We start from the raw sequence: 15,439 nt of genomic DNA on the forward strand, positions 1-15,439 counted from the left end.
ACTTAGAACAAAGACCACAACAACCACATCTACCTGTGGAAATATGCTAAAATCTGGTCTTAAAATGACAAACAGCCAAACAAACAGCACAGCTTTATGTGTTTAAAATGACAATTGAGTCCAGACTTTAAATTACAGCCATGGAGCTGCGCAGAACATAACAGAAAGAACAAGGGGCTTCTTAAATATAGTGCAATAATAACTTTAGTTTATAATTAAAATGAAATGAGCAGTTATGCAAATTAGGTACAGTATTTAATCAATTAATTTATTAGCAATAATTCTGGCATTTGGTTTCATAAAAACATTTACTAAAAGTTGCAATATGTAATATATTTACTGTATTCAATCCAAAAAGGCCCTCTAATGCGTCATCAGCTATTAAGGAAACATGCTAAGTTGAAATACTATATTTTCTGACAACAATGTTAATGCCAGTATTTTCTCCTTTGAAATTTCTGTGACGGAAATTCTGTTCATGTTTTTGGCCTGTGTGTTGGTATCAACTGCCCAGTATGACAGCCAGGCCGGGTTGCCAGTACCTGTAAAAACGTAAACCCAGCGTGCTTCGTCCCCATCACACCGTGGCACAGTTTTAGAACTCCATGTGTGAAAAGGATCGTGTAGCTCTGGAACTTGAGTTTTGGAGGGTACTGACTTTATTTTCCACCTCCTGTATATACAAAGCTTTGGCTCGCTCAGGCAGGGGAGACACACTGAGGACACTCAAGGGTGTATTCATTCAGGTAAAAGCCCAAAGCTTGGCAACTGCTGCCAAGACCACAGCTAAATAATGAGGCTTGAGTGGAGCAGCATTAGGGCGATAACCAAGCATCCAATAAATTATGCGTTATGTGACACAAGGGTGCTATCACCAAAACCACCGTTTCTCCTGCACAACACAGCTCCTAAAAGGAATGACCGACAACACACACAGCTTCATGCAATTACGGGCCTGTCCGAGACCACGAAAGCTTTTACAATTTGCTGCTCTGAAAACCTGGGCAAACGTTTCGGTTATAGATAGAAAAGAGATGTGTTTTTTGAAAATGTACTTCATGTCCATGGTGGCCATTTTATATTTTGTATGGTACTCTGGGCTTGTTAAACTCCACATGGCATCACATAACAGTTCAATGTGCTTTTGTTGTTTCTTTGTTTTCTATTGATAGATTTCTCTCTTCCAGCTTTGAGAGATAGATAAATAGATGTGTATATGTGTGTGTGTGTATGTATATTATATATATATATATATATATATATATATATATATATATATATATATATATATATATATATATATATATATATATATATATATATATATATAGATATAGATATAGATGTATAGATAGATGTATAGATAGATGTATAGATAGATAGATGTATAGATGTATAGATAGATAGATGTATAGATAGATGTATGTATAGATAGATAGATAGATAGATAGATAGATAGATAGATAGAGAGAGAGAGATAGATAGAGAGATGGATAGATATTTTAATACTGTTCCCGTGCAATCTGTTAATCTAAAAATGGCTCCAATGCAACATTCATTGAAGAACCAGAGTATTTCCTAAAATAACCAGACCACCAGTGTGGACATAATGTGACCAAGCTCTAGATTCATTTTTATTGTGTGGGCCACTTTCACTTTGTCACAATAACTAACTCTTTCTGTGGAGCACTGTGCTAAATGATTATGGAAACGTGACAAGCAAACCCATTAAAAACACTTGGGAGTCGAGCCAAAGTAAAAAAAACTAAAAACATGTCAGTACTGAAACGGCTGCATGTCGTCATTCTTCACCAGAAAATAAACACAGTCTAGTGTTGGGAGTTAATCATCTTCACATATACTGATTATACCATCCTGGACCAAACATTGATCAATATCTTTTTTTTGTCCTGGACAGTTTAATCAGAAGGTTTGAGCCAAAATATTGATTAGACTGTCTTAGATGACGAAGATGAGATTAAATACATTTTACACAGTTTAAGAGTTTACTCTTAGTAAGTGCTGATATCTTTATACTGCTGCTTCCTTGCACCAAAACTGTTACTGCATTGTATTTAAAGCAATAGTTTAGTTTGACCTTTCAGCATTATTACAAGTGTATGAAGACATTTGTTATTAAAAACACTGAACTATTTTGCTGTTACAATAGGATTCCAATAAATAGACCACAAAATTTAAAGTAGACCAAACATTTGCTGTTACAATCAAAGCATCAACACTAAGCAGACCACAAACTTTAAAATACACTAAGAGTTACTAAATAAACCCAAGTTTAGCTAAGCTAAAAACTAATAATACTAGAATATGAATAACAGTCCTACTGTGTCTTTGAAGAAAGATTTACAAAATGACATTACGACGCTCTCTTTGTAAAAAGTAACTTTAATCGTTTCACAAGATGCCAACACTGCTGAGAGACGATAGACACATGTATGTATGTATGTATGTATGTATGTATGTATGTATGTATGTATGTATAGAGATGTTCTGATACCGATACCAGTATCGGTATTGGCTCCGATACTGCATAAAACACTGGTATCGTTATCGGGAAGTACTGGAGTTTATGCACCGATCCGATACCACGTAATAAAGCCCTAAAGAAAATCTACATTAAAGTAGTTTATTTATGTTCTTTTTCCGTTATAACTGACTGTCAAACTGGAGAATAAAAGAAAGTTCTGGGGCATTCATTGTTTGTGTTTGTTCATGTTTCACAAAGAGTTTAACCTGAGCCAGACCGAAAAAGATAGAAATCATATCACATCCATACAGGGATAGTAGTATACAGCTGTTAAAACATAATGAAATTTATGACACTCCGGTATCGGATTGGTACTCGGTATCGGCCGATACGCAAGTTCAGGTATCGGAATCGGTATCGGGAAGCAAAAAAGTGGTATCGGGCCATCTCTATGTATGTATGTATGTATGTATGAATGGAATAAAATTTTGCTCACGCTCAACCCGAACAAATTTAGACTGGTAAATGCCGAATGTGGCGGTGCTACCAGGAGCTGAAGTCTCCGAAGCTGGCCTTGCCTTTGGACTTCTTGGGCACTGCTCCGCTGGTGGACGGCCCGCTTTCATCTTTAGCGGCCGAACGTTTTCTGAGGGAGAAGAATATAATAATATCACAGCCAGCTGTTTGCCATAACTCCCCCTCCCAGATGCGTGCCTCTTGTTTCTTGTACATTTTGGGTTTCTCTGATCTCTTCTTCCTTTTGCCTGAGCTTTTAACCTTCTCATAACTCTTTTCTCTTTGAAAATTATGTTGATAATGCTTTTGTTTAATACAGTACACAGGTCTGTCGGATTTCCTCTTCAGGGAAAGACGCTATTTCAAAACAGACTTTTCCTTTGATCAGACATAAAACAGGATTCATTATCGATTAATCTGCATATTTTTAAGTGTGTCATTTCCATCCTGTATTTCTCCATTGATCAGAATCATCCGGGAAATGCCACATCTCATACACATCTATGATTCTTACTGCTAACCGGTTTACATTTCTGACACTGTGTATGTTTGGTTTGCACCGTACTGATAATCTTTTTAGCTTTTATTTTGTATTTGCACTCTTACTGCGTGAGTCTTACTCTACTGCAACACTGCTGCACAAAAATTTCCCAAGGGCTAAATATCTATCTATCTATCTTATCTTAAATGCACGATTGAACAAGCATTTTCCCACTGACAAAACCCTAAAAAGACCATTAATGGAGAAAATGGATGGAGCATTAATACTGACACGCTCCGTGAACATAATGTGATGACAGGAGAAGTAGACGACGGGTAAGTTCTGAAGATAAAACGCCATCAAAGAGAGAAAAATCACAAGCATAATTATCTCCTAATGCACACTTTAGCCTAAGTGCAACATTTTCAGTTCAGTTAATGCACCTCCATTTTGCACGACAGTAATTTCAATATTCCCACAAATGCTACAAAGTTAGACATTCTGTAAAGTGTCCAAGATGTAACTTCTTTCACTTTTCTGAACAGATTCTACCGAAAACAAAACAAAAATAAAACCTCAAAGGGTTCCCTAAGGAAATTAAAAAGTACAGAGACAAGAACCTAATTTATTTCTCTTTATCACATTTTGTATTAGACTGAGATTATTTTGAACAGCTAACTGCAAGTACAATTGCAGATTGTTCCAAATACTGTGCCAACACTGCCCAAAATGAGTGTTGTCAGAGGTAAACGTAAAAAAAAAAAAAAACTAAAATGAAATATGTTGTAATAACAACACAATATACCTGAACTCAGCAATATATGGTGTGAATAATAAACCCAAATTATCCCCATGGGGAAACTGGGTAATCTTCTACATAATTAGCAATTCTGCACACTATGTTTCTGCTTGTTTTGTGTCACTTTTTAATCATCATGTTTTATCATCCACTCATTACTATCCTGTTCCACAGAGACTATGACTAAATAAGAATTGAGTGGTTGTGTGGACGCCGGGTTCATTTTTTACTCCAAATTCTGCCTGGAAAGTGGAACATATATCCTTCTAGTGTTTTGTGTGTGTGTGCCTTCTACAGCAGAAGCAGAGTGTGGTTTGGTGAATAGTAAATCAGTATGAGTGTGTGTGTGTGTGTGTCTGTGTGTCCTTACGTTGTGGCGGGGTTGATGTATTTCCCCACGCCTGCTTTGAAGGTCTGAGGCGCCTGCTCCTCCTTAGCTTTCTTCCGTTCGATGCTGGTCTGCTGCCTCTCCTCCTCCTCCCTATGCAGCTCCTTTTCTCGCTCTGCTGCAATCTGAAAAACACAAATCATATAAATCCCAACAACTAGATCCCAGACCAGGGAAGACACAGGCTAACGCTCACGCCGCAGGACTCCATGCTCAGTAATTGTTACTTCCATGCTGACACTTGCACTGTGCAATGAGGATCATCTTTATAACAACAGACAAAACCCCTTTAACACTGACAGTAGATCTGACGTGGTTCCAGAGTTTGAGGTAGGACTTCTATTGGAGGATTTTTTGTATCAATTTGATAAAGTTGCTTTGATTTATTTTATTTAAATGTTTCTAAGGGAAACATTTTTTTTCTTATTGTATGTTACTTGGTGTGCAGAATGATATTTGTGCAGAGTTTGACACCATTTAAAATTTGAATGTGCTGCCGTGCAGAACAACAACAATGAAAATGCGTGTCTGTTCAAATGCTTAACGCATTGCACTGTAAGGACACACACTCATTACTGGTAGAAATCTAACACTCAGCAGATAGGGCTTCCCTGTGTGATTGAAATTGGTATATCCTAAAGTCAGTATGGTTCATGTCTGCAAACAGACGGAGAGATACAGTACGAACCTTAGCGTCAGCTTCTTCGTACGGGTCCACAAACACAGTAGCACTTATGAGCTTGATCTCCGACTGTAAAACAGACAAACAGAAAAGAATTAGGATCCAAAAAGTGCATGGCTCACTCAAAAGGAAAAATAAATAAATATGTGTCCTTATGCTAGTCACCATCAAATGATCTGTAAATATGTTCTTCTATCAAAAACCAGTCTCTAGTGGCCGGTTAGCTCAGATGGTAGAGCAGGCACACGTGTGTGTGTGTGTGTGTGTGTGTGTGTGTGTGTGTGTGTGTGTGTGTGTGTGTGTGTGTGTGTGTGTGTGTATGTGTATATGTGTATGTGTATGTGTGTGTGTGTGTGTGTGTGTATATGGATGCGTGTGACTGACAGACAGACAGACAGACATACATATATTCCTCGACGCAGAAGGTCCAGGGTTTGATTCCGACCGGTGACGATTTCCTGCATATCTCACCCCCCCCCCCCTCCTCTCTCCCCCCTTTCATATCTGAGCTGTCCTATCAATTAAAGGCAGAATTAATTAAAGGCCCCCCAAAAAAGGCTCTAAAATATCTACAACCTGCTTATATGTTTAAAATGAATTCATTTTAATCACAAACGTTTTGAGAAGTTTTTTTGTGAGGAAAATTAAATTAAAAATCAATTGCTGACATTAGGAGAAACTCATAAGAGGTAAAAACAGGAGGGTATACATCAAAAGGGCACACATCGGTGGTAGAAAGGTTTAAGAACGGGATCATTGACATCAATATAAACTTGTAAAAAACATTGTAGCTGCATTTGTTATGTTTTACAGCTGATTTGTAATTTTGAATAAAAGAACGACACAACACTCCTGCTTTGCAAAGACTGCATGATCCACGCAAGGGTCAAAATACAGTCATGGCACTATAACAGAGCTTGCATTCCTCAGCTGCTTTTTGTGTTAGGGATCTAATGAACCTGATTCTACAGTTGCACTCTGTAATTTACTCTGGACAGGGGTATCGGCTACATTTCAAGATTGTAAAATGAGACGTAATTGGACCCAAAAAAACTCTGTGGAAGGATATTTCTACACTCGTACATTTCAGAGTAAAATACAATTAAGTTGAAGCCCATCTGGACCTTAAACATCACTAATTCCTACCTTTGGTTTGTCTGATTTGGGATCACTCTCCACATTCTCCATGGCTGTGAGTGCCTCAAATCCACCAACAATCCTGCAAAAAGAAATAATAAGAAAAACATCGTCCGTGACATAAATCATTCATGACAAGTCCTCTATATTAAAATGTAACCTCTGGAGACAACAGTTGAATAAACTAATTGCTAATTCAGCCATTTTCACCACTCAAAATGACAAATATCCCATGTATCCTGTAAAGACCGATGTGTTCAATAATGACATGAGGGCTGTAGGGTGGTTTCGAGGAGTAAGATGAAACTTTCCTGTGACACCATCCATCCTGCTGAAGTGCCCTTGAGACAGACACCAAATCACTCTCATTTGAAGGGCAGCTGAACTGTAGTCGACTCTGCAGCTGACCAGTGTGTGGGAATTCAACTTTTACTTCCTGTTCGGACCAGCAATAGTACTGACAAGAGACTGCGTTGATGCGTGTGTGTCGCTACAGGTACAGGTGAGAAGATACAGTACGATCCAAAAATACGATCCAGGGAAATCAGTCTGAAGGTTTATTAGATGCCACACTACATATTGTAGTACTTGTATTATAAAATCCACTCTCTTTTAGAGGAAATATCCGTCTCTTTAGTTGCTAAATGCTCTACTATGTTCACCAGCTAGTCTCTAACTGTGTCAGTCTGCTGCTGAGCAGGTAGCGGGATTTTTTAGTAGGGCTGCACAATTAATCGCAGTTTTATCGAAATCGCAATATGGACTAGTGCAATATCTAAATCACAGAGGTGGCGCAATATTTGTTTAAGGCAAAATATGTGTCAAACCATTCTGAATTAAGTATTTTGGTGCTTTAGAGACGTCCGGCCTACAAATCATATCATACAGAGTAAAGAAAAAAATCATTGTTTTGGTAGTTTTTAGAGCTTTTCCTCTGAAACCAGCTGCCTGTTGAAAACGACACTACGAGAGCGGTGAGAGTGAACCAAAACAGTGAAGTTGCAGCCTGACAGCCAAACAACGACCTGAAACTATAAAGTAAGGTAAGTCCACTGCATTGCAACATTAATCCCGCAAGGGAAATTACAATGTTTTCACTATGTTGTTAGAACACACATTACACACAGGACTGAAATACACACACACACAGTCAGTACCTATACATGCACTAATGGAGAGATGTCAGAGTGAGGAGGCTGCAGCTGTCGATTGACAGGCGCCCCGAGCAGTTGGGGGTTTCGGTGCCTTGCTCAAGAGCACCTTGGCAGTGCCCAGGCAAGACACCCAACAAATGTTTTCATTGGTCGATCAGAAACGAGTATTACACAACCCTGTGTACTACCATCTCAACCTGTATATCCTTAAGCGCCTGGGGAATATTTTGCAGACCTCAGTATATTTCTCAGACAACAGTGAACAAGAGTTGCTGCTAAAAGCAAATGTTTATAGTCTTTGTTATCAGCACACTGGCCTTATGGTGTAAGCAAAGCAAAGAAAACAACCGCTGAAGATATAGGGCCTGTCAAATGCTGAAGGCCAAGAGGCCAATCTGTCAGCGACTCCCCTGCTGCAGAGCACTTTAAAAGAAGTTGCTCTCACTTTGCTCTTTTAACTGCATGGTCTTTATCCAGCTGCTCCTGTTACCATGTGTAGAGTGAGAAGACCCACAAACAGTACAGCCAATAGCTAGCACGGGGTGCTTCTCAGGCCACATGTTGAGATGAACCGAGGAGCTCCCACACTCAAGGACTCACGGACAAATCTATCAGGGTGCCAACGATCAATAACGATAAATCTGGTTTAAAATACTTATTTTGTTCCCATCTCAAACCTCTTTCTCACATTTACTTTAAACTAGACAATCTGGCAATTTGCAATGTCATGTAGGACGTTCAAGCAGTTTTCAGATCTAGTTAGATCAAAAGCAGCAATACTACCCCCAAAAAGCATGCAACCGATACCAAAACTTCAATCTGAGGTATTTACCTTTTAGCTCATTTACCAAGAACAGCTGTATCTCTGGTGTTAAACTGGACAATAAGGGTTTGCAATATGAATAATAATCCTCTATAATGGGAATTGTAATTCTAGATCATGATAAAGATCTATTGTGATATCATTTTCAGGAAAATCATTTGGGAAATTGTTGCTGGATTAAACAACAGACTAGGGATGTCTATCTTGACAGTGCTGCCCATTGTTCTCTATAGCTTTTCACAGTAATCAGCACACGCTCACCACTACTTGAAAAAAGTACTTTTTTTTTTTTTTTTTTTTTTTTAAACTGTAGGGGGAAAGTCAGCTGGACTAGTACTTGTCTAAGTTACTCTATGAAGTACATGCAAATGCCTGAGCTATTCTGGTGGGGAAGGCTAGGGACAGAGAGGGGAAAGCTGCAGGAGGAGGGCTGTATTTCCTTATTCTGGTGTTTTTTCTTTTGCCTTTTCCAGAAAACTGCCTACCACAGGTTTAAACTGGCAAACTACCCGGCTGTGGTTACACCTTAACAATCAGACAAAATAAATCTAGTCTGATTTGGATTTGAGAAAAAAAAGTTTCTCTGTGAAAGAGTCCACATTATGTATAGATCAGGTGAAGTGGACTGACACCGCCAGTCCCATTAAATGTGCAAAGAATACCATCTGGAAAAAGGATAAAAGCTGGACGCGGAGGTTAAAGCAGAAGCTTTTTAAGTGTGTTGACCATGTTAAGAATCAGTCAGCTGAAAGCAGTCTGAATATTTTTAGACAGCAGCTAGTGCTTTTTCCAAAAAGACAACCATTTGAGATCATGCTCAGCAGAGAGAGAGAGAGAGAGAGAGAGAGAGAGAGAGAGAGAGAGAGAGAGAGAGAGAGAGAGAGAGAGAGAGAGATGTCTGGAACTCCAAAGGAACCAAATATTTATTTAAGAATAATATTAGAGGGTTAGAGATACAGAGAGTGAGGAAATGACTAAGGAGTAGATTAAGAGGACAAGAAAGATAAGAAAAAGAGGAAAGAGCTTGTGGAGCTGACCCTACTCTTTGTGTAAATGGCACTAAGATTAAGCAAGTGTCTGTCAGGATTGTCCCCTTTCAAAGCCATCTGCCTCAGCTGCTAAATTACACAAAACACTGTCACTAAGCCCCAGTGGAGTGAGTCAATTTAAAATCAAGACAGAGACACACAAAAATAGAAAGTTTACCTTCCAAATATTGTGTGCTTCCTGTCGAGGTAGGTGCATGACCGGAACGTGATGAAGCTGAGAGAAAACAGAACAAAATCATTACATTAGCAAAAAACATGTCAGGTACAGTAAGTGAATATGTGAAAAGTAATGGAAACAAACAAGTCTAAAAAGCAGCTTTGCCTTAACAGTACAGTCTGTATACATATTTTGGTTTTACTGTACACACAACACAGACAAATAGTACATTGTCAATAGGATGTTATAATGTGGTTTGAGTGTTTATTAATTTATAGTATATAACAATTTAAACTTCTCCTATGAAGACATTTTATATTACTTTCAACTGTGTCATTATATTGTCCTTCATTATCCATTATTGCCAGAATCCCAAAGGGCTTAAACTTGTTGACAACTACATCAATAAACACTATTTCACATAAATGTTAAATAGTGAGAGGACAAAAATAGTTTAAAAAGCAAACTGTTTCAGTTTTACCGTATGCATAGTACTAAGTAAATAATCAAAAATTAATTAAAAAGTATTCAGTACTTTCAACACTTCCTTTACTAAAAATGTTGCCAAAGATAACTATGTTACCTACTTAATAAGTTAATGCCATAATACATAACATGTTTTTAGGCATCCAATAGATATTATGTAGGATTTTTTTCTTGTCTCATTCGCCCATAGGGCCTCAACAAATAAATCAAAGGAAGACAGACTTTATTAAAAAAAAGAAAACACACACAAACATAATTCTCTGCTGACTGACTTTCTAGTACAGAACGAATGTTTTAAAGTTTAGACTTTAAAAAAAGAAATTCTTACAACTGAGATTTGTTGGTGTTTGGACCAGAGTTTGCCATGCTGAGAATCCCCCGGCCGGCATGAGACAAGTTGGGCCGAAACTCATCCTTGAAAGGTTTTCCCCAGAAGGATTCTCCTCCTGGGAAGGAAAAAAGTGAAAGAGGGAAGGAAAGAGGCAAAAAAAAAATAAAAATAAAGAGAGTGAGCAATTTTATATTATTATATTATTATTATATATTTAACTTTCAGCAACATCTTTGCAGGAACGTGTTTATTGCTTATAAGTTTTAGCACTTCACTTCCCTCCAGTCAGCTGAACAGTGAGCGTGGTAGTCATTTTTCCTAAGAGTTGCAGTTAGAGACGGTGAAGCTTGAATATTAGTCCAAACTAAAGACCTTTTGCACGGAAGTCATTTTGACATGTCATAAGCAGGGAGAGCATAGTCCATAACATTAATGATGGCTGCGTTCCATTTTGGTGTGCTTCTGTTTCAGGGCCCTGGTGTTGTGCATGCCGGCTTACTGGGACAGAGCCGTGGTAATGGTATCAGTTACACTTGTGCTGCTACGACAAGTCAAAATACAGTCAGCTCATATTTCAGAATGACATACAATATAGGGTTTACAGTTCGACACACTTGCCACATATTTTTTATTTTTAAATATGGTGTTTCCCCATTTATTCTCTCTTGGGCAAAAACAGTGTTTTCAAGTTAAACAGTTTCTCAGTCTTATAAAGAGATGTGATTATCTAGACAAATAACTACATTTGATTTTATTAAAAAAAAGGCACCATGTGTAGCTTTTGACCACTGGTGACACTACAGTTTAATACTTTAAAGAGCACGTCCCTGTTGTTTGTATCTTGTGTTCCAATATCACACACACAGGGGAGCACGGGTTCACGAGAGATGAAATACATTCCGCAAGCAAGCCATTCAACAAGAAAACGGCAACCAACACATACACTAGAACAAGATGCAGATGATGATGTCAGCTAGATGCAACAGTAAAGATTGTCCGGGTCTATCAAATGAAGGGAGGGTTGCTTTCTTTCCCACTGATCAACAGTTAACTCGCCAATAAACGTGTGGGGGGAGACTGCTAGCGGATGTAAACAATGCAGGTTTCATTAACTTAGCTTTGGAAATGTTCAGCAAGGAAGGACATTTATTTAACATGGCCTCAAGGACCCACACAATGAGTTTTGGTGGGAAACAAAGCGGATGTCAAAATAACTGAGGTTGTTTTACAAGATACCTCCGCAGGGCACTATTAATGTATGAACAAAAACATCCTTGTTAAGAAGAAGGGAGACTTTAAACTTGGTTGGGCAAACACTTCTCACTTGAAATCAACTCAAACATCTTTGGAGAAACTGATGCGGATGCTGTTTCTGGTAGGACAAGGCCTTTTGTCCGTTAGAGAAAGTCATTACATGGGCACTTTTAAGCAGGAGTCCGCTGACATTTAAATGGCTTCATCTGGGATTATATGTTAACGGAAAAGAGTACACTTTGGGGAGTAAAACTAATACAACTGAGTTCATAGTGTTTAATTTTCAGCTCCAGTGCACGTTAGATTTTTATATTGTGAAATATAACCAAACCCATTAAAATGCATTTAGTTTGTATGAAAACAACAAATTAATAGCTCTACCAGTACCATGTATTCAAATTACTGCACTATTAGATGAAACAAAAATGAGGCACTGTGTATTTTCATAAGACCTGTTTGCCCTTGCACATGGAGCCATGTTGAGAGCCTTCAGCTGTGAGTCATTAATTCAGACTGACTTAATCATTAAGAATCATCATGATGAGTATACAGGAATACGCACTGCAGGAGCTTATTGGCTCCCGACAGCAGGAGAGGATTTATCGGCCTGAGGTGTGTTTCGCTGTCCTGCCAGCTGGTGTACGTGTGCAGTGCATGAAACTGTGTGTACATTAGTACGGTATGTGCTGTGCGTGCATGTTCAAGCTGAAGTGTAAATGCAAACCAGCCAATCAACCTTTCAGAGGCTTTCTGAGGCTGTCAACTTCCCCTGGTGACATTTCTGCATCATTTATCAACTCGCTGACATTTTAAAGTACGACTGTATAGTAAATGAAGTTAGACGGAGAAGAGGAGGATGAAGGGGGAAATTAATTCTCACCTAAGAGTTAACCAATAAATCAAACTGGATTCCAACTCATGTTAAAGCTAAAGTGCGTAGTTTCTGTCTCCCCCGTGAGGAATTCTAAGTAATGACAACAATTCTGTCGGTGCGTCCGCATGATACAAGCTTTCCGTGATCGCGCTTTACCCCCCAACCCTCCTCCATGCAGTTTTGTGGAACAAATACGCTTAATTGGCTTTATATCAACTCATTTGGATGAATGTAACGGATGTTCATTATTATAAAAAAGTTCAGCACTAAAGCTTTAATCTAAAAATCCCCTTGAATCAAAACCAACAGTGCAACCTCGAACTTCGACCAGGTTTAACAGGAAAGAAAGCCGGAATATTAAAATATCCTCCACTGACTGTCAGCAGTCAAGCATCTCCAATAATGAACGCATTATTACAAAATATGTGAGCATGAACCTCTCGTTTTGTATTTTGAATGTATCTTGGGATTTCATTTCAAACTCAATGTTGAATACATTTTTCTCTCTATCCAAACCAACTGGTTCTGAAGGGTTTTAGATAAATGAGGCTCCTCTGAACTTGTGGAAAGAAGTAACGCTACAGTGAGCAGTCTGCTCGGACGTGTGAGAGGATTCACTCAAAATGTCTGGGCAATTTTCGTAGGTTCAACATCAAGTTTTGCCATCTCTATCCCCTGCTAAAAAAAAAAAAAAAAAAAAAAAAAAAAAAACACTCAAATCATTGATCGTCCCTTGCTTTTTTCTCCAGTGCTCCTGCATCTGGTCTTCATCTTTATCACTAAATGTGAGCAGACAAATGACCTCTTCAAAAAGCAGAATACTGTATCAAAGAAAATATGAAATGTGTCACTCTGCTTTGATCTGCACAAGTTGAAAAAGATATTTCAAACATACAGAATGAAAACATCAAAATGGGTGACATTAGCCCAAAGCTTCATGGCAGCTGCATGTGTAGAGTTTTTGTTCTTGATGATAAACACAATGTATCATCACATGCTAGTAACTGCACAACTACGGCATGTTACAGGACTGTCAAACACTGTGGAGAAAGCCATCTTTAAAAGCAGGTATTCATGAGTTGTGTGCACACGGCGATGAGGAAAATCTTTATCCAGAGGCCAGAAATACTGCACCTTCATAAATCTGTCATGGTGGACGACGCATTTTGCGTAGTGCTCAGAGACGCCCAGAGACACAAAGCACACTCTGTGCTGCAAACTCTCAGAGCAGCACAGACGACACGAAGGCAGGAAATTAACTGTATGAGGCCTTGCAGTCAATTACACTATGCTTTCTTTTAAACTGGCTTTTAAAAACAGGAACATTACACCAAATGCTGGTTTATTGGGTGTTCTCCACATCCTAATTTTGTAACTTAGACTCAGCCTTCTTCCATTTACATCATCTCTCTGTCTTTGTGTGTGTGTGTGTGTGTGTGTGTGTGTGTGTGTTGTCTGTACTCCTATGTGCCTTCATAGAGTATATTTAGTAACACTCTTGACTTGCATCTGGAGTTGCAAGCGGTATTTACGCAAAGCTTCCAAAAAGGAACTATTCATAATTCAACAGAAGGGTGTTATGTAATTCAAAATGTGGTTAAAGTCCAGTCCTCATCTTACCTGTGCCGGTGCCAGTGGGGTCCCCTCCTTGAATCTGGAAACAAAAAGAAACTTTGTTAGGTTTGGATGACGTCAGCAGCTAAAAGAGTGGCTCCTATTACGTACTAGGAAAATGTCTCATTTCTGTAAAGTGGTCTAAGGAGACTTCAAATTAACCTTACAGTATTTCCTTTTGTCACATATCCAACTTAGAAAGTTTGCTCCTTGTAAGCACTACTAGTCACTGACAAAGGAGACAGGTCTCTATTGTTCATTGTTGAGGCTCAACTTTACTATTATTAAGTAAAAAAAAAAAAAGAAAAAAGAAAAAAGAAAAAAATAGACATTGAAATGATTATTGCAAGAATCTGTACCAAACAATGCTTTGTTTCTTTAGTCGGTAGGCTAAGATTGGTAGGCCGGGACATCTCTGCAGCACCACAATACTTCATTCAGAATGGTTTGAAACATATTTTGCCATTAACAAATATTGCGCAAACAACTAAAACGTGTAAATAATGGTCAGACTCTTTAACTGGGACAAGGCTGACATTGGAGAGAGGATATAGAAAAAATGCAGTGGTTTCACTGGCAAGGGGGGTGGGGGGAGTGCCGACCCCCATCTACTGTAGGTAATATACTGCCTATGGAAAAGTACCTTATACAACCCCACTTCAAAATATCTGAACTATCGCTTTAAGTCTAATTTACTACCTTGTAGCACAAATAGCCAGAACAGCCTATCTGGATTATTCCTTGTAGTATACAGAATTTAGTTACATTGAATTCAACATTTTCAAGTAAAAACTGAGTCTGAAATAACTGCAAAAATGGCGTAAACACGGAATGTAACCGATGCCCACTTCAAAATATGCATGAAAAAAGTTTCATGAGGTAGTAAAGAAATGCATTCAACAGGTTTGTTACACTATAAAGTCATATCAAAGCCGATGAATGCCTATGTTCTCTGACTGCATGGAGACAGCAGGTTTAAAGAAAGTGCAACTACACTGTGGTACCACTACCTAGGCAGACTCAACAGTTTCATCATATCAGTGTTGAACAATCCTACTCACTGTTTGAGCTTGAGGGGTAGCAGCCTTGATGGGCCTCTGATGTTTCAAAGTAAAACTGTCAGTTTTTTTAAAGAAGTATCATCTCAGGATGTTCTGTACACTTGCAAGGTCTTGAAAAAGTGCTTTTAAAAAAAAAAAAAAAAAAAAA

At 38.5% G+C, this 15,439-nt stretch overlaps 1 protein-coding gene across 1 annotated transcript in view; it reads right to left on the reverse strand.

Annotated features, from left to right (window-relative positions):
* Positions 1–2,740: 2,740 nt before the first annotated feature.
* ppil2 (peptidylprolyl isomerase (cyclophilin)-like 2) overlaps positions 2,741–15,439 on the reverse strand; it is a 37,557-nt gene continuing 24,858 nt past the window's right edge. The window contains exons 14-20 of the mRNA XM_028578053.1: positions 14,237–14,270; positions 10,486–10,603; positions 9,672–9,728; positions 6,498–6,570; positions 5,358–5,420; positions 4,652–4,794; positions 2,741–3,131 (exon numbers count right to left, since the gene is read on the reverse strand). Coding sequence (XP_028433854.1) covers positions 3,029–3,131; positions 4,652–4,794; positions 5,358–5,420; positions 6,498–6,570; positions 9,672–9,728; positions 10,486–10,603; positions 14,237–14,270 — 591 coding nt within the window. The 3' untranslated portion in view covers positions 2,741–3,028. The remainder of the gene's footprint in view (positions 3,132–4,651; positions 4,795–5,357; positions 5,421–6,497; positions 6,571–9,671; positions 9,729–10,485; positions 10,604–14,236; positions 14,271–15,439) is intronic.

The sequence above is a fragment of the Perca flavescens genome, chromosome 5, assembly GCF_004354835.1.
Source record: "Perca flavescens isolate YP-PL-M2 chromosome 5, PFLA_1.0, whole genome shotgun sequence".
Taxonomy (NCBI): domain Eukaryota; kingdom Metazoa; phylum Chordata; class Actinopteri; order Perciformes; family Percidae; genus Perca; species Perca flavescens.